The sequence below is a fragment of the Muscardinus avellanarius genome, assembly GCF_963383645.1.
Source record: "Muscardinus avellanarius genome assembly, chromosome: 16".
NCBI classification, from domain to species: Eukaryota; Metazoa; Chordata; class Mammalia; order Rodentia; family Gliridae; genus Muscardinus; species Muscardinus avellanarius.
The window spans coordinates 22,445,060-22,466,560 of NC_137802.1; the positions used below are offsets into that span (position 1 = coordinate 22,445,060).

General features: G+C 49.4%; 1 protein-coding gene across 1 annotated transcript; it reads left to right on the top strand.

Annotated features, from left to right (window-relative positions):
- Positions 1-282: 282 nt before the first annotated feature.
- On the top strand, positions 283-14,452 carry SCARF1 (scavenger receptor class F member 1; the record flags this gene model as incomplete). Its single annotated transcript, XM_080712378.1, has 11 exons — positions 283-383; positions 642-703; positions 907-1,008; positions 1,819-2,344; positions 6,753-6,971; positions 7,996-8,124; positions 11,799-11,902; positions 12,282-12,402; positions 13,728-13,849; positions 13,967-14,076; positions 14,402-14,452. 11 exons carry the CDS (start codon positions 283-285, stop codon positions 14,450-14,452), a joined length of 1,647 nt encoding a protein of 548 aa, XP_080568504.1.
- Positions 14,453-21,501: the final 7,049 nt, after the last annotated feature.

Consider the following 21,501-nt stretch of genomic DNA (forward strand, 5'->3'; position numbering starts at 1 on the left):
CCGCCCCCAGGGACCCACAGTGGCTTCGTCGCTGGCCGGCCCAGTCTCCAGACTGAGCCACGCGCCCACTCGCTCTCACCACCAGGCTTCCCTTCCCTTTCATTTCTGATTGTCTGGCCTTCCTAGCACCACCCACTCCCTCAGGGAGGAGCCTCACCACAGTCCTCACCTCCGGGCCCGGCCCCGGCCCATTTCCTCAGGAAAAGCCTTGAGAGGAAGCCAGGAGGGGGTTGGGAGCTGTGGGAGCCAGAGTGAGGCCATCCTTTCCAGGCACTGGCCACCATGGGGCTGTGGGTGCTGCTCCTGCTGCTTCCGCTCTGGACTCGGGGAGTCCCAGGGCTCGAGCTGGATCCCAATGGACAGCATGTCTGCACGGGCAGCAGGTAGGGCTTGGGGGAGACCCTGGGGCAGGGGCTGAGTTAGTGTGAGGTCTCTCGGGGAGCGAGGACATGGGGCCAGAGGTTGGGGCCGCAGGAGGGAATGTGAGGAGCGGCTTGGTGGGCAGTGGGTGGTCAAGGCAAAGGTTGGGAAGGCCAAGGAAAGAAGAGAGAAGGTGGGGACAGTGGGGCTGGGACACCAGGCCTCAGACCGTGGCCCCACCATGGGGCCAGGCTGCCCACTGACCCCTTGCTGCCCCACAGCCCCTCTGCAGAGCTCCAGTGCTGTCCGGGCTGGAGGCAGAAAGATCGAGAGTGCACCATTCGTGAGTAGCCAGGGCGGACCCCCAGGCCAAGGAGAAGGGAGGACAGAGCCTGGCGACAACCCTTCCTTCCTACCCCTTTCCCTTTCCAAGCCCCAGAACCTGGTTCAAGCCTGTGACACAGGCCCCAGGAGTGGGTGAGAGGGGCAGGGTCTCCCTGGCTATGTGTGCCCTGGTCCTTCAGACCCCTGTGGGCTGTTTTTCAGCCATCTGTGAGGGACCGGACGCCTGCCGGAAAGACGAGGTGTGCGTGAAGCCAGGCCTCTGCCGCTGCAAACCTGGATTCTTCGGGGCCCAGTGCAGCTCCCGTGAGTCCCCCACAGGTTGATGTGACCAGGCAGAAGGGGGCAGGGAAGCATAAAGCAGGCCGCAAGGTAACCTTAGAACAGGAAGGCCGGAATCCCCCCGAGTCTCACTGAGGAAATCGAGGCCCAGAGATGGAAGTGTGGACTCCTTGGTGACTGCCTGAGTCATCTGGTTTGCGCCTGGGTCCGCAAAGCACTGACCATCTCAGAACTTCACCTTCCTTTGAAAAGGATGTTGAAACTTCCGGGAAAAGTTCCTATGATCCCTGCTAACTGCAGAATGGATGCATTCCTGGTCTTCCAAGTGGCAAGAGGGTGGAAGGAGGCCAGCTGGGCTGTCTGCCTCTCTGGCTGAAGGAAGAGGTGGGCACAGAGTGGGAAGGTGGGTACTAGGAATCCCTGGGCTGGAAGGGGACACTAGAGAGAATAATGGCTTTTCCTGACGCGCTGGCGCAGCATCCACCCGAGATGATGAATACCAGCTCACCTCCCACTCCTGGTGTGGAAGGGTCTCGGGGCATGAAGGAGTGAGGAGGGGCATAAGGCCCCACCTGCCTGTGTGTGACTCCGGGCACGCCTCTTCCACTTAGGTTCTCTGAGTGTGCTCTGGAATGTGAAGTGGGGGGCCGGGCCAAGGCTAGGGTCTTGCAGTTCTGAGTGAGGCCCAAACTGTGCCAAGACCTGCCGCCAGGTGGTCGAGGCCTGTCCGCGGCTCTTGGAGGCTTGCCAGTTCTCCTCTTCCTTGAGAAAGGGACAAGGAGGACTAGGATCTACGTCCGGTCTTGATTCAGCCTCCCTCTTCCAACCCTGCAGGATGCCCGGGCCAGTACTGGGGCCCTGACTGCCGTGAGACCTGCCCTTGCCACCCTCACGGCTGGTGCAAGCCGGACACAGGCGTGTGCCAGTGCCAAGCCGACCGCTGGGGCACACGCTGTGAGTTTGCATGTGCCTGCGGGCCCCATGGACGTTGTGACCCCGAGACTGGGGTGTGCCACTGCAACCAGGGCTGGTGGTCATCCACGTGCCGCCGCCAGTGCCAGTGCAACCCAACTGGCGCGCGCTGTGACCAGGCCACGGGCGCCTGCCAGTGTGAACCCGGCTGGTGGGGCCGCCGCTGCAGCTTCCACTGTGCCTGCAACGGCTCGCCATGTGCACAGGACTCGGGCCTCTGCCTCTGCCAGCCGGGCTGGTGGGGCTCCCAGTGCCAGGCGCAGTGCGAGTGTGTGCACGGCAGCTGCAGCGCCACCTCGGGCCAGTGCACCTGCCTGCCGGGCTTCCACGGAGCACGCTGCAAGCTGCCTTGCAGCCCTGGCACCTACGGGGTGCAGTGCAGACAAAGGTGAGCCCGCTGAGGGAGGAGGGGCCGGGGCCACGGAGAGAGGGGGCAGGAAGGAGGGAGAAAGGGCATGAAGCAAGAAGGGCAGGAGGAGATAGGGGATCCCACTGCTGACCCTGAAATGAACTAGGCAGCCAGGCATGGTGGCAGACGCCTGTAATCTCAGTACTTGGGAGGCAGAGACACGAAAATCAGAAAGATCACAGGTTCCAGACCAGTCTCGCCAACTTAGCAAGACTCAGCAACCTAGGGAGACTTTGTTTCAAAACAAAAAGTAGGAGGATCGCAAGGTTTGCTGCCAGCCTCAGCTCCTTTGCAACTCAGTGAGACCCTGTTTCAAAATAAAGAATAAAAAATAGGGCTGGGGTGTAGCTTGGAGGTAGAATGCCCCTGGGTTCCATCCCCAGTACCACACACACACACACACACACACACACACACACACACACACACACATAAAAAATAGGTCTGGGGGTATAGCTCAGAGGTAGAATGCCCCAGGTTCCATCCCCAGTTCCATGAGGAGAAAGAGGAGGAAGAGGGAGGAAGGAAAGAAAGAAAAAAGCTGTCTGTGGTATGGAGGGTACACTGAAGGAGGAAAGGGTAGAGGTAGGAGACATTTGGACAAAATAAAGTCACTGATTCCAGGCCAGTGCCTAGGGTGTGAAATACCAGGGCTGGGTGTATCCAAGAGGTAGAACTCTCATGGATTCAATCTTCAGTCCTTCCCATATCTATGTACACACACACACACACACACACACACACACACACACACACACACACACACACACACACACGCAGGGATGAAAGGAGAGAACCCCCTCAACCTCCCCAGGTCCAGCCCTGCCCAACCCTTTTGTCCAATTACTAGTACTAGTATTATTCTGCATACAGTGGCACATGCTGGTAATCCTAGTATTTGGGAGACTGAGACAGGAGCATCTCAGGTTGAAAGCCAGCCTGGGTAATTTAGTGAAACCCTGTTTCAAAATAAAAAATAAAGAGCTGGGCATGGTGGCACACACTTGTAATTCTAGTACTTAGGCTGACAGGAGGATCTCAGGTTCACGGCCAGCCTCAGCTTCTTAGGCCCTCCACAACTTAGTGAGACCCTGTTTCAAAATAAAAAATTAAAAAAAAAGAGATGGGGGTGTAGCTTGGAGGCAGAATGCTCCTGGGTTTCATCCCTAGTACCACAAAAAATAGATTATTAATAAATAGTTTAATGTATTGTTACATTCATTTCCATTAGAATACATTTATGGTACACCTCTGCCATCTTTTATTTTTGAATTGGTCTTTTTTTTTTTTTTTTTTTTTGCGGTACTGGGGATGGAACCTAGGGGACTTCTACCTCCAAGCTGCACCCCAGCCCTATTTTTATTCTTTAATTTGAAACAGGGTCTCACTGAGTTGCAAAGGGCCTCACCAAGTAGCTAGCTGGGACTGGATGGGAACTGAGATCCTCCTGCTGGAGCCTCCCAAATGCTGGGATTACAAGTATGTGCCACCACGCCCAGCCTAATTTAGGGATAGTTTCTAAAACAATAATTTACTTAGATACTGATTTGTTCCAATTGCAGGATTAATACCTAAAACTAAATTTATAGGTATGTATTTATATATTTTAACACTTTTTTTGGTAGTACTGGGGATGGAACCCAGGGCCATTCTACCTCCAAACTACACCCCCAGCCGTATTTTTTATTCTTTAATTTTTGAAACAGGGCCTCACTAAGTAGCTGTGGCTGTCCGCAAACCATGATCCACCTGTCTCAGCCTCCCAAATGCTGGGATTACAAGTGTGCGCCACCAGGCCCGGCTGTCCTACTTTTTTTATTCTTTATTCTTTTTTTTTTTTTTTTTTTTTTTTTTTTTTTTTTGCGGGTCTGGGGATGGAACCCAGGGGCATTCGACCTCCGAGCTACACCCCCTGCCCTATTTTTTATTCTTTATTTTGAAACAGGGTCTCACTGAGTTGCAGAGGGCCTCACTAAGTAGCTGAGGTGTCCACGAGCCACGATCCTCCAGTCGCAGCCTCCCGAATGCTGGGATTACAAGCGTGCGCCACCACGCCCGACTTTACTCTTTATTCTGAAACAGGGTCTCACTGAGTTGCAATGGACCTCACTAAATAGCTGAGGCTGTCTGCAAACCCAGATCCTCCTCTCAGTCTCCCAAATGCGCCACCACGCCCAGCTTATTTTTTTATTTTTCAATCCTAACATTAAGGAAACCTGGAATTTTACAATGTAATATTAGAATCTTCAAGTATTCAAAGTACATTTGGAGTAAAATTGAGTCTCAAGTCATCATATTTCATAATAAGCCACATCATTTTCCATTTAGTTATATAGTCCCAATATTATCACATACATGTGTAAATCTTAATTTGGTTTACTTATATCAACAAGCTCTCATTAATTACTACAATATCATTAATTAGTAAAAGATTTATCTGAAAGTTTTATATGGAACTAGGGGTGGAACCCAGGGGCTTTTCCCTCCGGGCTACACTCCCAGACCTATTTTATACTTTACTTGGAAACAGGGTCTCACTCAGTAGCTGAGGCTGGCTTCGAACCTGCACGATCCTCCTGTCTCAGCCTCCCAAGCGCGGGGATTACAAGCGTGCGCCACCTCGCCCCAAAATAGGTCTGGGAGTGTAGCCCGGAGGTAGAAAGCCCCTGGGTTCTACCCCCAGTACCACCAAAAACCAACAACAACAACAACAACAACAACAAAAGAAAAACATATTTCATAAAACTGAAATAAAATTTTAACCAGGCAACCACATGCTTACATTTACACATTCACACATGTCATAGTTTTTTCCTTTTCTAAATGCTAATCAGGATCAGCTAAATTGATTTTAATAAACTCTTCTCTTCTCCTTTACTAACGGATCCAACCGAAGTCTATGACCCCAGGTAGTTCAGTATCTGGAGAGGAAACTTCAAGTCAGTGTTAAGCGTCTATGAGAAATTAAGATGAACTGGAAATTATGGTGGTGGGCTGGGCTGGTGGCACACATCTGTAATCCCAGGCGTTGGGAGGTGGAGACGGCAGGATAGCAGGTTGGCAGCCAGCCTCAGCTACTTAGTGAGGCCCTCCACAACTTACTGAGACCCTGTTTCAAAATAAAGAATAAAAAATAGGGCTGGGGATGTAGCTTGGAGCTAGAATGTCCCTGGGTTCAATCCTCAGTATGGAAAAATTTTATAGTAGTGAAAACAGAGTTCATATTACACATATATATATATTTTTAAAGACCAAGTCTTGCCGGGCGCAGTGGCGCACGCTTGTCATCCCCGCGCTTGGGAGGCGGAGACCGGAGGATCGCGCAGGTTCGAAGCCAGCCGCGCTGGCTTAAGAGACCCTGTTTCCAAAAATAAATAAAAATAAAAAATAAAAAAATAAAGACCAAGTCTTGCTATGTTTCCTATTCTCAAACTCCTGGGCTGAATGAAGCAATCTCTCTGTTCCAGCCACTAGAGTAACTTTGACAGAGGCACATGTGTAAGCTATATTTTATTTCGTGTGAGTTTGCTGTTGTTTGTTTGCTTTTTTGTTTGGTAATGGAGATTGAGCCCAGGGCATTCTACCTCTGAGTTATATTCCCAGCCCTATTTTATCTTATTATTATAATTATTATTTTTTTGGAGGTACTGGGATTCCTGGAAACCCTTCTACCTCCAGGCTACATTCCCAGACACCTATTTTTTATATTTCTATTTGGAAACAGGGTCTCTTAAGCCAGTGAGGCTGGCTTCGAATCTGCGTGATCCTCCTGTCTCCGCCTCCCAAGCGCGGGGATTACAAGCGTGCGCCACCACGCCCGGTCCTATTTTATTTTTTATATTTAGGCAGGGTCTTGTTAAATTTTTGAGGATCTTGCTAAGTGGCTGAGGCTAGCCTCTAACCTATGATCCTCCTGTCTCAGCCTCCCAAGTACTGGGATTACAGATGTGCCCACCATGCTTAGCAGTCTATATTTTATTTCTACGTATTTTCATGTTGTGGGATAAAGACAAACCATCCTGAGTCTCATACTCAAGGATGGCATGGTGGAGGGAAAAAGAGGAAAGGGGGAAGAAGGGAGAGCTGGGCAGGAGGGACATGGAGGGCAGGTGCTAACTTGGCCGCCCTGCCTGAGCCGGTAGCTCCTGATGACCCTGGCACCCAGGGAAGGATAGGTCTCAGCGCATGTTGGAGAAAGATGGAGTGCTGTGAGAGCCCTCCGAGAGCATCCATCCAACTCTTCATCATATAGCAGAGACACTGATGCTGGGCTCTGCCCAAGTGACCCAGCAAGGACCTGGACACTCTGTGCCCGAGGGCCCGAGTAGAGAGTGGGCGGATGGGGGCCTCCATCCGCCCCAGTGCTCTCAACACCTTCTCTTGGCAGCTGCGGCCACTGCAAGGGGGAGGCCCCATGTTCTCCAGACACGGGCAGCTGTGAGTCCTGTGAGCCAGGCTGGAACGGGACTCAGTGCCAGAAGCCCTGCCCACCAGGCACCTTTGGCGAGAGCTGCAGCCAGCAGTGTCCCCGCTGCCAGCGTGGGGAGACCTGCCAGCCAGAAACAGGCCATTGCCAGCGCTGTGACCCCGGCTGGCTGGGGCCGAGGTGAGGGGCCGCTCTGCGGGGGGGGGGGGGTGCACTTTCTTTCAGGATCTTCAGGTCACCTGCTCCCTGTGGGTGGGCCATCTCTCCCCCAATGTACAGCCACAGAACCTTTCAGGCTGCCTCCTGGTGGGACTGAGGGAGAAAAAAGGGCTTTTGTTATGGTACTGGGGATTGAACCCAGGGGCATTCTTTTTCAGAGCTATACCTCCAGCCCTTTTTTTTTTTTTTTTTTTTTTTTTTTGTGGTACTAGGGATTGAACCCACGGGCATTGTAACTCTAGGGTACACCCCCGCTCTATTTTTTATTTTGAAGCAGGGTCTCACTAAGCTGCGGAGGGCCTCACTAAGTTAGAGAGGCTGGCCACAAACCTGCAATCCTTCTGTCTCAGTCTCCCATGTACCAGGATTACAAGCATGTGCCACCACACCTGGCTTTGTGTGTGTGTGTGTGTGTGTGTGTGTGTGGTACTGGGGATGGAACCCAGGGGCATTTTACTTCCCAGCTACAGCCCCAGCCCTATTTTTTATCCTTTATTTTGAAACAGGGTTTCACTAAGTAGCTGAGGCTGGCCGTGAACTGCGATCCTCCTGTCTGCCTCCCAAATGCTGGGATTACAAGCGTGCACCACCACACCCAGCTCCAGCTTATTTTTTATTTTGAAACAGGGTGTCACTAATTTGCTGAGGCTGGTCTCAAACCTGCAGTTCTCCTGTTTCAGCCTCCCAAGCACTGGGATTACAGGCATGCACTGCCATACCTGGCTGAAAGAAGGCTTTTGAGGGGCCCTGAGTAGGACGGTCTAGTTTCTCTGCCACTCGGTTCTGTCCACTCACCCCTCCAGGCATCTGTAGTCTGTTACCTCCTGGGTTTGGTGCCAGGTGTAAGGCCCTGCTTGCACCTAAACTTCTCTGCTGAGAAATAGCTGTTTGAGTCCCTGAGCACCCGAGCGGGAGGAGGTGGCAGGGTCCCCACTGCGGGGCCAGGCCTGCCCTCCCTCCAGGCCTTCTGTCTTGCCTCTCTTAGGTGTGAAGACCCCTGCCCAACTGGCACCTTTGGGGAGGGCTGCAGCTCTACATGCCCCATCTGCATTCAAGGGGCCTGTGACGCCGTGACAGGGGAATGTGTCTGCAGTGCTGGCTACTGGGGCACCAGGTGAGGACAGGCCCTAGGGCAGGAGAGTGCCAGGGCTCAGGTCACGTCTCTGTTATACTTCTAACTTCCCCTTCTGACCCATCCCATCTCCCGGAAACCTACCTATTCTCATAAGAAGTTAGTTCTCAGTCAGACAATGCCTAATCTAAACAGACTGAAAAAAGAAAAGCTAGGCATGGTGGCACACTCCTATAATCCCAGTACTTGGGAGGCTGAGACAGGAGAATCAAAGGTTTGAGGCCAGCCTCAGCAATTTACCAAGACCTCATTTCAAAATAAAAAATTAAAAGGAGGAAGGCTGGTGGTGCACACTTGTAATCCCAGCATTTGGGAGGCTGAGGATCGCAGTTCGAGGACAGCCTCAGCTACTTAGTGAGGACCTTTGCAACTCAGTGAGACTCTGTTTCAAAATAAAGAATAAAAAATGGGGCTGGGGTGTAGCTCAGAAGTAGAATGCTCCTGGGTTCCATCCCCAGTACCACAAAAATTAAAATTAAAAAAATTAAAAATAAATAAAAAGAGTCGGGTGTGGTGGCGCACACTTGTAATCCCAGCATTGGGGAGGCTGAGGCAAAAGGATCGCAGTTTGAAAACAGCCTCAGCTCCTACTTAGGGAGGCCCTTTGCAACTCAGTGAAACCCTGTTTCAAAATAAAGAATAAAAAATAGGGCTGGAGTCGGGCATGGTGGCACATGCTTGTAATCCTACCATTCGGGAGGCTGAGACCAGAGGATCACAGTTCACGGATAGCCTCAGCTACTGAGTGAGGCCCTCCGCAACTCAGTGAGACCCTGTTTCAAAATAAAGAATAAAAAATTGGGTAGGGGTTGTAGCTTGGAGGTCAAATGCCTCTGAGTTCCATCCCCAGACCTGCCCCCCTCAAAAAAATAAAAAAAAATAGGGCTGGAAGTGTTGCTTAGAGGTAGAATGCCCCTGGGTTTTGCCCTAGTACCATAATAAATAAATAAATAAATAAATAAATAAATAGGAGCCAGGAGTGTCGCTTAGAGGTTGAATGCCCCTGGGTTTCACCCCTAGTACCATAATAAATAAATAGGAGCTGGGCGTGGTGGCTAATGCTTGTAATCTCAGCATTTGGGAGGCTGAGACCAGAGGATCACGGTTCACGGACAGCCTCAGCTACTTAGTGAGGCCCTCTGCAACTCAGTGAGACCTGGTTTCAAAATAAAGAATAAGCCGGGCGTGGTGGCGCACGCTTGTAATCCCCGCGCTTGGGAGGCAGAGACAGGAGGATTGTGCAGGTTCAAAGCCAGCTGCGTGCGCTGGCTTAGGAGACCCTGTTTCCAAAATGAAAATGTAAAAATAGGTCTGGGAGTGTAGCCCGGAGGTAGAAGGGCTTCCAGGAACCCCAGTACCACCAAAAATAAAGAAAGAAAGAAAGAAAGAAAGAAAGAAAGAAAGAAAGAAAGAAAGAAAGAAAGAAAGAAGAAAAAAAAATAGGGCTGGGGCCGGGCGTGGTGGCGCAAGCTTGTAATCCCCATGCTTGGGAGGCAGAGAGGATAGCACTGGTTCGAAGCGAGCCTCACTGGCTTAAGAGACCCTGTTTCCAAAAAAAATATATAAAATAGGTCTGGGATTGTAGCCCGGAGGTAGAAGGATTTCCAGGAACCCCAGTACCACACACAAAAAAAGGGCTGGGGGTGCAGCTTGGAGGTAGAATGTCCCTGGGTTCCATCCTTAGTACTGTGGAAAAAAAAAAAAAAAGGACTGCAGGGCGTGGTGGTGCATGCTTATAATCCCACTACTACTTGGGAGGCTGAGACAGGAGGATCTCGGTTTGCAGGTAGCCTTAGCCACTTAGACCCTCCCCAACTTAGTGAGACCCTGTTTCAAAATAAAGGATTAAAGAAAAATGGGGCTTGGGGTGTAGTTCAGATGTAGAATGCCCCTGGGTTCCATCCATAGTACTGCCAAAAAAAAAAAAAAAAAAAAAGCAATAATAAATAAATAAGTAGGACTGAGGATATAGCTTGGAAGTAGTGGAATGCCCCTGGCTTCAATCTCCAGTCCTGTGCCCCACACACACGCGCACATGCTCACGCACGCATGCACGCGCGCACACACACACACACACACACACACAGAGTTCCTTGATTAATCAATTAAGAAATTAAAGAACTGGCTTCCTCTCCAGGTGGAGACTTAGAAGCAGCCTCCGACTCCAGTCATTTCGCTGAGGTCTGTGGGTAGTGAGCAGTCAAGTGTCTTCAGTCAGGTTTCCCACCTACAGGGCGGTATGTAGCACCAGAGGAAAGAGACCATTTCATTTTATTATTTATTTTTTATTTTTTTATTTGTTGCGGTACTGGGAATGGAACCAGGGGCATTCTACCTCCAAGCTACACCCCAGCCCTATTTTTATATTCCTTATTTTGAAACAGGGTCTCACTGAGTTGCAAAGGGCCTCACTAAATAGCTGAGGCTATCTGTGAACCGTGATCCTCCTGTCTTAGCCTTCCAAATGTGGGGATTACAAGTGTGTGCCACCATGCCCAGCTTTATTTCATTTTTGTGTATAGTACTGGGGATTGAACCCAGGGGCATTCTACCCCTGAGCTCCACCCCAGCCTTTTCTATTTTATTAATTAATTAATTTGTATGTGAGAGTGCTAGGGATAGGACCAGGGTGTTCTACCTCTGGACTATATATACCCCTGGCCGTATTTTATTCCTTTTGTGGTCCTGGGGAACCTGTGGTCTTTTTGTGGAACCTGGGGCCATTCTATCTCTAAGCCATATCCCCAGCCCTATTTTATTTTAAATCAATTAATTTTTAATTAATTTTATTTTAATTAATTTTTAAATTAAATTTATATAATTTTTTGCGAGTCTGGGGATGGAATCCAGGGGTATTCTACTTCCAAGCAATACCCCCAGCCCTATTTTTTATTCTTTATTTTGAAACAGGGTCTCACTAAATTGCAGATGGCCTAAGTAGCTGAGGCTGTCTGCGAACAGCGATCCTCCTGTCTCAGCCTCCCGAATGCTGGGATTATAAGCGTGTACCACCATGCCCAGCCCTTTATCTTTATTTTGAAATAAGGTCTCACTAGGTTGATAAAGAGTCTCACTACTTGCTGAGGCTGTCCTCGAACCTGTAATCTTCATGAGGCTGAGGCCTCTCAAGTATTAGGATTATGAGTGTGTACCCCCACACCGGGCCTATTTTATTTTTTATTTGGAAACAGAGTCTAAGTTGCTGAGAGCTTCACTAAGTTGCTGAGGCTGGCCTTGAACCTGTGATCCTCCTGTCTTAGCCTTCTGAGTGCTGGGGTTACAGAGTGCATCTCTAAGCTCATTTCCCAGTAGAGGAGAGCGAGGCCCCAAGAGTGAGGGCCAGGCCGGGCCTGGGTCAGACCCCACGTCCTGAGGGCCTCTCCCAGACACCCCTGGCGTCATGCTTATTTCACATGAGCGTTAGGTGGCTGAGGTATGACAATGAGTCAGGGCCCACCAGAGGGCGGTACATTGGCAGCAAACAGCTGCACAGCCTCAGAGCTAAGGGCTTCCTCCAGACACTGCCATGCACCCTCACAGCGTGGCTTGGAGATCAGAGGAGTCCAGATGCTGAGGCATCCCCCGGGACATCTACCTGGCTGGGGTGGGGACAGTGCTCACGCAGCCTTCAGCCTCCCCTCCTTGTCACACCATAGCTGCAACAGTTCCTGCCCATCGGGCTTCCATGGACACAACTGCTCTACGCCCTGCCAGTGCCCAGATGGACTCTGCCACCCTGTGTCCGGGGCCTGCCCATGGGGTAAGCTGGAGGAAGCATGCAGAGGCCAGGGAACGTCTCTAAGGGCCCCACTTGCAAGGAAGGCTGGGCCCACTTCAGAGATACTTCCTACTCCTGAAATCTATGGGTATTCTGGGGTCCCCTGAAGATATTGTCACATCTTGCACTTGCCCCCAGAGAAACCAGACTAGAGCCAGGAAACGAACATGCGGGGCATTGAGTTGGGACAAGAATTTAGGAAATGGGCCCTGGACCACTGTGGGGGCAGGCCAGCAGAGAGGCCACCTGGGAGAGAGGGGCTTTTCACAAGTAGAAGGCTGGGGAGCAGGCAACGAGGAGCTAAAGAGGGGATGTGTGGGGAGCCACGAGCCCTGGAATCTCGCATCTCCTCCCCCCTCAGGCCACCACAGCAAGAAGGCTGCCCTCACCATCGGCATCCTGGTACCGCTGCTGCTGCTCCTCCTGGGCCTCGCCTGCTGCGCCTACTGCTGCTGGGGCACCCGCTTGGACCCCAAGGACAGGTGAACACTGGCCAGACCCTCTGTTTCCTTACGGGGAAGGGGGCTGGTCTTGTCACATACTTAGGTCAGAGGTAGGGGAGGTGGTTGTCAGTGCCGTGGCTTGGAGGCAGGTCAGCCTGCCTTCCTCAGAAGCCTGGTGGTGCATGAGTAGGGGCACGGGGTGCAAATCTGTAGCAAGGGGCTGAGAGCTTGCTGGCAGGGACCCACAAGGAGAGTGGGACTCATAGTAACAGCAACTTAGCCCTGGGCAGGAAGAGAAAGAGACCAGGCCTCGAGTGCCCTAGAGGAGAGTGACATTAAAGTTGACAGAAAGCCGGGCGTGGTGGCGCACACTTGTAATCCCAGTACTTGGGAGGCCGAGACAGGAGGATCACAGGTTCATGACCAGCCTCAGCTATTTAGTGAGGCCCTCCGCAACTTAGTGAAACCCTGTTTCAAGATAAAGAATAAAAAATAGGGCAGGGGGTGTAGCTCGGAGGTAGAATGCCCCTGGGTCCCAGTACCAAAAAGAAAAAAAAATGTGGTCTCCTGAGGACAGGGGCAGGGGGAGCAGGCCAGTGGGGAGTACTGCTCTCAGGCTGCTGTCCTCTTCACAAAACCTCTTGGCCCTTGGAGGCGCACCACAGCATGGAGGCATGCACGGAGAATAGGAGGGCAGGAACATTACTGTCCTCGATTCAGAGAGGACGCTGAAGCCACGGTGACCCAGCTAGTCATGGCACGCACAAAGCCCCTGCCCAGCGTCCAGGACTCGCTGTCCAGTGCTCTCTTGTTAGTTTGTGTACCAGTCCTTGAGCATGTCCTCTCACAGAGGAGCACATCCTGTCACCTACCCCGTGGCATACAGCCCGGGGACGGGGAAGAAGCCCCTCACAGGAAGACAGGACACGTGCAGAGGCTGCCAGAGGAAAGGCAATGAGCGGAGCGGTCTCATAGGGCCTGGGGGACAAGGGCAGGCCTCCTGGGGCTCAGCCAGGATGACAAGAACAAAGAGCTGCATTTTGGGAAACCCCTGCCAGGACCTGGTACTTCACTGGGTCTTTCAAAAAGCTCTGAAAGATAGGACTGTTGTCCCCATTTTACAGATTAAGGAAACTGAGGCCCAGGTAGTGAAGCCTGGGCCAGCTTTCTACCCAGGTCTCTCTGATGCCAGAGCCCCTCGGCCTTCTGTAATTCACATCTTGGGCTTGATAGTTTAGATTTTATTCTACAGTCAATACAAAGCCATTGACATCAATGTAGCCACCCTGTCACACCCTGGCCAAGATGACAGAGGTCACCTTGGGACCTGCACACTGACCACACTTCCTACCCCACCCACTCAGGGTGGCGAGAGATGGGACTGCCTTGTCCAGGATGAAGGAGCAGGTCTGGGGAGCACTGAGCAGCCTGGGCTCTGCACTGCCCTGCGGCTCCCTCAGCAGCCACAAGCTCCCCTGGGTGACAGGTGAGTGGGCGCTGGGTGTTGGGGCCGGGAGAGGGCAAGGCTCCCCATCAGGCTCTGCGCCTGACCCAAGGCCCTTGCAGTGGCTCACCACGACCCGGAGGTCCCCTTCAACCACAGCTTCATCGAGCCGCCCTCCGCTGGCTGGGCCTCTGACGACTCCTTCTCTTCTGATCCTGAGTCTGGAGCGGAGGACGAGGGTCCTGCCTACTGTGTACCACCCCAAGAAGGTAGCCCCAAGCAGCCCTGCCCACCATAACCTACCTAGTGGTCACTCTTTGCCAGTTACTCTTCCTGCCTCAGTGGACACAATAAAGCACAAATAGCCTCCTTGTCCTCAGCAAGCTTATAGTCTGGTAGGCGGTAATCACACCTGTCACTTACAGGACAGAGTGATACCTGCCTTTGATGGGGGATATACTAGAAGAACCCAATCTAGCTGTGTCTGGGGTGATCAGGGTTGCAACAAACCTGTGCCAGGGAGAGCTGGCTTCAGTCTAGTCGAATTAGTAAGACTTAAGTAAAGCATCCTGTCTCTTCTGTCTCCTCTGCCAGGGATGGTTCCTGTGGCCCAAGCAGAGTCGCCAGAGGCCAGCCTGGCTGTAGGCCCCTTCTCTCCCCCAGAGGATGCCTCCACGCCATTCACCATCCCACGAACCTCCAGTCTAGCTCGGGCCAAGCGGCCTTCGGTCTCCTTTGCTGAAGGCACCAAGTTTGCATCACAGACTCGCCGAAGCTCAGGGGAGCTCTCCAGCCCTGTCCGAAAACCCAAGAGGCTCTCCCGTGGAGCTCCGCCGGGCCCTGAGAGCCAGGGAACCGAGGAGCCATCAAGCCCAGAGCAAGCGGGATCTGAAGAGGCACCCCCTGCTGCTGCCAGCCCCAGAAATCCTGCCACTGGCGGCCGCAGACTCCTGCTTGGTGGCAAGACGGTGGCTGAGCGTGTGGAAGCCATCAACAGCAGTGTCCAGGAGAGCTCAGGCCCTGTGGCCACAATCTACATGCTTGCAGGGACACCCCAGAGACCCGAGGGCCCTATCTGGTCTGTCTTCCACCGTTTGAGTAACTTCCAGAAAGGCCAGCCTGAGCCCAAGGTCAAGAGTGCCATCCCTAAGCCTCCGCGCCGAGCCATGGGCCAGAAGAAGGCTAGCCCTGGGCCAGACTGTGACCCTGCCATTCAGAGCCCTGACTCAGCTCCCAGTGCCAAGCTCCCTGGGACTGTGGAGTCCACAGGAACTAGGCCAGAGGAGCCAGTCTTTGGGAACAGCTTCCCAGAAAAGGACCCCCAGCAGCAGCCAGAAGAAGAAGGGCAAGTGGAGCCCCTGTATGAGAATTTTGTAGTCATGTCTGCACCCCAGGAGCCCCGAGGACTTTAAATTTGGGGAGTGGGGAGATTTATGGATAGGGCAGTGTGCACCAGAACTGCTGACGGATCAGATTCAGCTTTTTTTTATGTGTGTGTGGTATGGGGATGGAACCCAGGGGCATTCTACATCCCCAGACCAATTTTACTTTTTGTTTGAAAACAGGGTCTCACTAAATTGCTGAAAGCCTTCTTAAGTAGCTGAGGGTGGCCTTGAACTTGCAATCTTCCTGTCTCAGTCCCCAAATACTGGACTATAGGCGTGTACCACCATGCTTGCTTAGATTGTGCTTTTTGATAGGCAATGATCCCATGACCAGAACAGACGTGTCAGAGCCTCTGCCTGGAAAAGGCAAGGGCCGGAGGCCAGTTGGCTCGGGCTCTGGGCCCTCGCAGTGCTCTGGGAGTAGGTCAGGAAGTCTTGGGCAGAGACCCTGCGGGATAGGGTTGGAAAGGGGAAAAGAAAGCTGCAGGGACTTTCCCCCGGTGTCCTAGATTTTGCCTCGAAGGACTATTCTTCCCTTCATTTGCAAAACATTCTCTGAAATGAGAAACAACCTAAATGTTTGTTGATAAAAAATTGACTGAACAAATATTTCTTAGGATAGGTTATTACAAAACCACTAAAAATCATGATGTGCAGCAGGCGTGGTAATTCTTGCTTATAATCCCAGTCCTTGGGAGGCTGAGACAGGAGGATCGCAAGTATGTGGCCAGCCTTAGCTGAGGTCCTCTGCAACTTGGTGAGACCCTGTTTCAAAATGAAGAATAAGAAATAGGGCTGGGAATGTAGGTTGGAGGTAGAATGTCCCTGGGTTCAATCCCCAGTACCGCACACATAAAAATCATTTTTGTGTAAAAATTTTTATTGTGGTAGAATGCTCATACTATGCTAAATATGTGAGAAGTATTTCACAAATTAGGGACTATACTACAGTTCCATTGTTGGTCTTTTCCTTTCTTTTCTTTTTCTGGTGCTGGGATGGAAACAGCATCTTGCGTGAGGGCCACCACTGAGCTACATCCTCGACCCCATTGTCTTCTTTTTTCCTTTGTTGTAGCACTGGAACTGAACCCAGGTCTTTAGAAACAGGGTCTTGCTAAATTGCTGAGACTGGCCTCAAACTTGAGATCTTCCTGCCTCAGCTTGCTGAGTAGCACCTGCCTATCATTTTCTTTTTATAAAATATATTTCTTAGCTGGGTATGGAGGAGCAGGTCTGTAATCCCAGTACTTGGGAGGCTGAGAATCATAGCCTCAGCAATTTAGCAAGGTCCTCAGCAACCTAGAGAGACTGTTTCAAAATAAAATAGAACTGAGGGTATAGGTCAGAAGTAAAATACCCTTGAGTTCGGCCCTCAGTAACAAACACACACACATTTATTTTTGCCTCAGGATATATATTTAGATTATATTTAATATATTTAGTGATTGTTTTATGAACTTGAACTTTTTTTTTTTTCCTTTGCGGGTCTGGGAATGGAGCCTCAGGGCATTCCACCTCTGAGCTACACCTCCTGCCCTATCTTTCTTTCTTTCTTTTTTTGGTGGTACTGAGGATGAAACCCAGAGGCTTTCTACCTCTGGGCTAGACTCCCAGACCTATTTTCTATTTTATTTGGAAACAGGGCCTAAGTAGCTGAGGCTGGCTTTGAACCTGTGTGATCCTCCTGTCTCAGCCTCCCAAGCGCGGGGATTACAAGCATGTGCCACCCGCCCATCCCCTGCCCTGCCCTGTTTTTTTTTATTTTGAAACAGGGTCTCACTAAGTTCCAGAGGGCCTCACTAAGTAGCTGAGGCTGTCTGCGAACCGCGATCCTCCGCCTCCTGAATGCTGGGATTACGGGTGTACACTACCACGCCAGATTTATGAAAGAAACTATTTTGTTTTTTTACTTTTTTTTTTTTTTTTTTTGGTGGGTCTGGGGATGGAACCCAAGGGCATTCGACCTCCGAGCAACACACCCTGCCCTATTTTTTATTCTTTATTTTGAAACAGGGTCTCACTGAGTTGCAAAGAGCCTCTCACTAAGTAGCTGAGGCTGTCCGCGAACACGATCCTCCAGTCTCAGCCTCCCGAATGCTGGGATTACAAGTCTGTGCCACCACGCCCGGCTAGAAATAACTTTTAAAAAGGATGGCTGGATGTGGTGGCACATGCCTGTAATCTCAATACTTGGGAGGCCAAGACCAGAAGATTCCTGGCTCAAGGCTCACCTCTGCAACTTGGTTGAGACCTGTTTCAAAATAAAAAAGGGATGGTGGTGCAGCTCAGTGGTAGAGGGTCCCTGGGTTCCACCCCCATTACCACAAATATAAATAAATAAATAAATAAATAAATAAATAAATAAATAAATAAGTAGGGCTGGGAACCAGACACAGTGGTGCATGAAAGCAACTTAGACACTGTTTCAAAAGAAAGAAGCTGGGCGTGGTGGTGCTCACCTATGATCCCAGGGGTGGTGCTCACCTATGATCCCAGTGCTCAGGAAGCTACTAGAGGATTGCAGGTTTGAGAACAGCCGCAGCAACTTAGCGAGACTCAGCAGACTAGTGAAATCATGTTTCTGCACGCTGTAATCACAGCACTTGGGAGACTATGACAGGAGGATTGCAGGTTTGCAGCCAGCCTTAGCAACCTGTGAGGCCCTTCACAACTTAGTGAGACCCTGTTTCAAAATAAAGAATAGAAAATAGGGTTGGGGGAAAAGCTCAGAGATAAACTGTCCTTGGGTTCAATCCTCAGGACCACACACACACACACAAAAAAAAAAATCTTACGGAAAAAAGCATTGAATTGTATTTTTCTTTTGGAGATGAGATTGTAGTTGATATTTATTTTCTTAAACTTGTGTATAATTTGCAAATTTTCTACAGTAACATCTTTTTTTTGTTTTCTCACTGGGCTGGATTTTTTAAAAAGAAATTATGAAAGGCAATTTGGTTCTTTATTAAAAATACAAAATAGTTGGGGGCAAAGGTATGCGCCTGTAGGCCCAATTACTTGGAAGGCTAAGGCATGAGGATTACTGGAGGCTATGAGTTTGAGCAACATAGCAAGACCTCCTCTCAAAAATAAAAAATAAGCAAGGCATGCCTTGCTTATTACATGCCTATAATTCTAGTACTGGGGAGGCTGACACAGGAGGATAGTAGGTTGGAGGACAGCCTCAGCAGCTTAGCAAGCTCCTGTTTCAAACTAAAAAAATAAAAAGGGCTGGGGGTATAGCTCAGAGGTAGAATGCCCCTGGGTTCCACCCTCAATACCACAAAAAAATAAATAAAAATAAAGGGCAAGTGGTGTGCAGTGGCACACACCTGTAATTTTAGTACTTCGAGGTTGAGACAGGAGGATTGCAGGTTCAATACCAGTGTGGGTTAAGTTAGGGAGGCCCTGTTTCAAAATAAAAAATAGAGCTGGGTGTGATGGTGCATGCTTATAATCCTAGTATTTGGGAAGCCAAACTACAGGTTTGAAACCACTCTCGGCAATTTAAGGAGGCCTTTCACAACTTAGTGAAACCCTGTTTCCAAATAAGAAATAAAATCGGGCTGGGACTTGGAGGTAGAATGCTTCTGGATTCAATCCCGAGTACCAAAACAAAATCAAACATGTACAGACACCAAAAAATTAAATAAATAAGCCAGGTGTGATGATGCACACTTGTAATCCCAGCATTCGGGAGGCTGAGACTGGAGGATCACAGTTCGCGGACAGCCTCAGCTACTTAGTGAGGCCCTCTGCAACTCAGTGAGTCCCTGTTTCAAAATAAAGAATAAAAAATTAGGGCAGGGGGTGTAGTTCGGAGGTCGAATGCCCCTGGGTTCCATCCCCAAACCTGCAAAAAAAAATAGGGCAGGTGGTGTAGCTCAGAGGTTGAATGCCCCTGGGTTCCATTCCCAGACCTGCAAAAAAAAAATAATAATAATAATAATAATAATAAAAATAAATAAATAAATAAATAAATAAATAAATAAGGCTGGAGAGGTATCTCGGTGGTAGTGTGCTCCTGGGTTCAATCCTCAGTAACAAAAAGTAAAAAATAAAGCTGAGCATGGTGGCGCACTCTTGTAATCCCAGGATTTTGAAGGCTTAGTGAGGCGCTTTGCAACTCAGACCGTTTCAAAATAAAGAATAAAAATATAGGGCTGGGGGTGTAGCTCAGAAGTAGAATGCCCCTGGGTTCCATCCCCAGTACCATAAATAAATAAATAAATAAATAAATAAATAAATAAATAAATATTTTTTTAAAAAAAGAGCTGGGGGGGTGTATTCATTTGAGTACCCCTCCATGCTACTCTGGCATGGGGCTGTATTTCTATTTTCTGTATTTCTATCTTTCTAATAAACTTCTTTAAATCTTAAAAAAAAAAGAGCTGGGGTACCCAGGCATGGTGGCTCATGCTGAGATAGGGGGATCAGAGGTTCAAGAAGAGCCTCAAGGATGCCCCTGGGTCCATCCCCAGGACAAAGGAAAAAAAAAGCTGGGGTTGTAACTCAGTGATAGAGTGGTTGCCTAGTATACATTGGGCCCTGGGTTCCATTCCCAGCATCGAAGTGGGGGGAATATCATTACAATTTGAATTTTTATAATTTTTTTTTTTTTTTGCAGTACTGGGGATTGAACCCAGGGCATCCTACATCTGAGCTACACTCCTAGCCCTATTTTTTATTTATTATTTTGATACAGGGTCTCACTAAGTAGCCTAGGCTGGCTATGAACCTGCAATCCTCCTGTGTCAGCCTCCCAAGTACTGGGATTCCAAGTGTGCGCCACCATCCCCAGCTGAGCTTCTATGATTATTCTAAGGCTGAGGTCCTTTTCTGAACTTTGCTATTGGTATATTTCCTACAGATTGTATGATTATATTCAGTTTCCAATTGAAGTGTTCATCTTTTGTGCCTGTGTGTGGGGGTGTGTGTGTATGTTAGTTACTGGGGATTGAACCCAGGGGTATTTTATCTCCAAGATACACCCTCAGCCCTATTTTTTTTAATTTTATTTGGAAACAGGGTCTCACTAGGTTGATGAGAGTGTCACTAAGACTCTCTAGTGAGACTAGAGAACAGCTAAGAACAGCTGAGGCTGTTCTTTCTCTTTCTTTCTCTTTCTTTCTTTCTTTCTTTCTTTCTTTCTTTCTTTCTTTCTTTCTTTTTGGCACTGGGGATTAACCCCAGGGACATTCTACCTCTAAGCTACAACCCAACCCTATTTTATTTTTTAGTTTGAAACAGGGTCTCACTAGGTTGATGAGAGTCTATTTGTTGAGGCTGTCCTCGAACCTGCAATCCTCTAGTCTCAACTTCCCAAGTACTGGGATTACAGGTGTGTGCCACCACGCCCTGCTTATTATCACTATTATTATTATTATGACTTTTTGCGGTACTGGGAATTGAACTGAGGGGCATTCTACCTCCGAGCAACACCCGCAGCCCTATTTTTTATTCTTTATTTTTGAAACAGGGCCTCACTAAGTAGCTGAGGCTGTCCGTGAACCGCGATCCTCTGGTCTCAGCCTCCTGAATGCTGGAATTACAAATGTGCGCCTGGTGTATCACTATTATTATTTTGTGATGCTGGGAATTGCACTGAGGGCCTCCCACGTGGTAGGTGAGTGTTCTATCAGTGAGCTATACCCCCAGCGCCTTTATTTCTTCATGAGTAACCAACAGCATAGGTATTAGGATGTTAGCACTTTTGACAAAAAACAAAATCAAAACCAAAATCCCACTCAGATAGATCTGGGTTCAAGTCCCAGCTCTAGCCTCTTGTTTTGTATCTTTGGAAAAGTCACTTAAAGCTTCAGGTTTTTTTGTTTTTGTTTCGTTTTTGTTTCGTCTGAAGAATGAGGATAATGTCTATCTTCCAGGGCAGTTGTGGGGATTAAATGACACAAAAAGTATAAAGCATGTAGTAAATGTTTAGCTTTCAATAAAAGGTAATTATTATTGGCACTACCACTGTGTGTGTGTGTAGGTACTTGGGATTGAACCCAGGGGCTTTCTACCTCTGGGATACACTCCCAGACCTATTTTATTTTTATTTGGAAACAGGGTTTCACTAAGTTTCTGAGGCTCTCCTCAAACCTATGATCTTCCTGTCTCAGCCTCCTAAGTACTGGGATTACACATGTCCACCACAGACCCAGCTGGCATTGCCATCTTTCTCCCAGTTTTGGGTCCTGTGTCTTAGAACCTGAAACTCTTCAGTTCATGTTTTTATTCTCCAATTATACACCTGGTTCTTGCTTCTACATTAAGAGCTGTTTATACAAAGTTGTATAAGACTTGCCC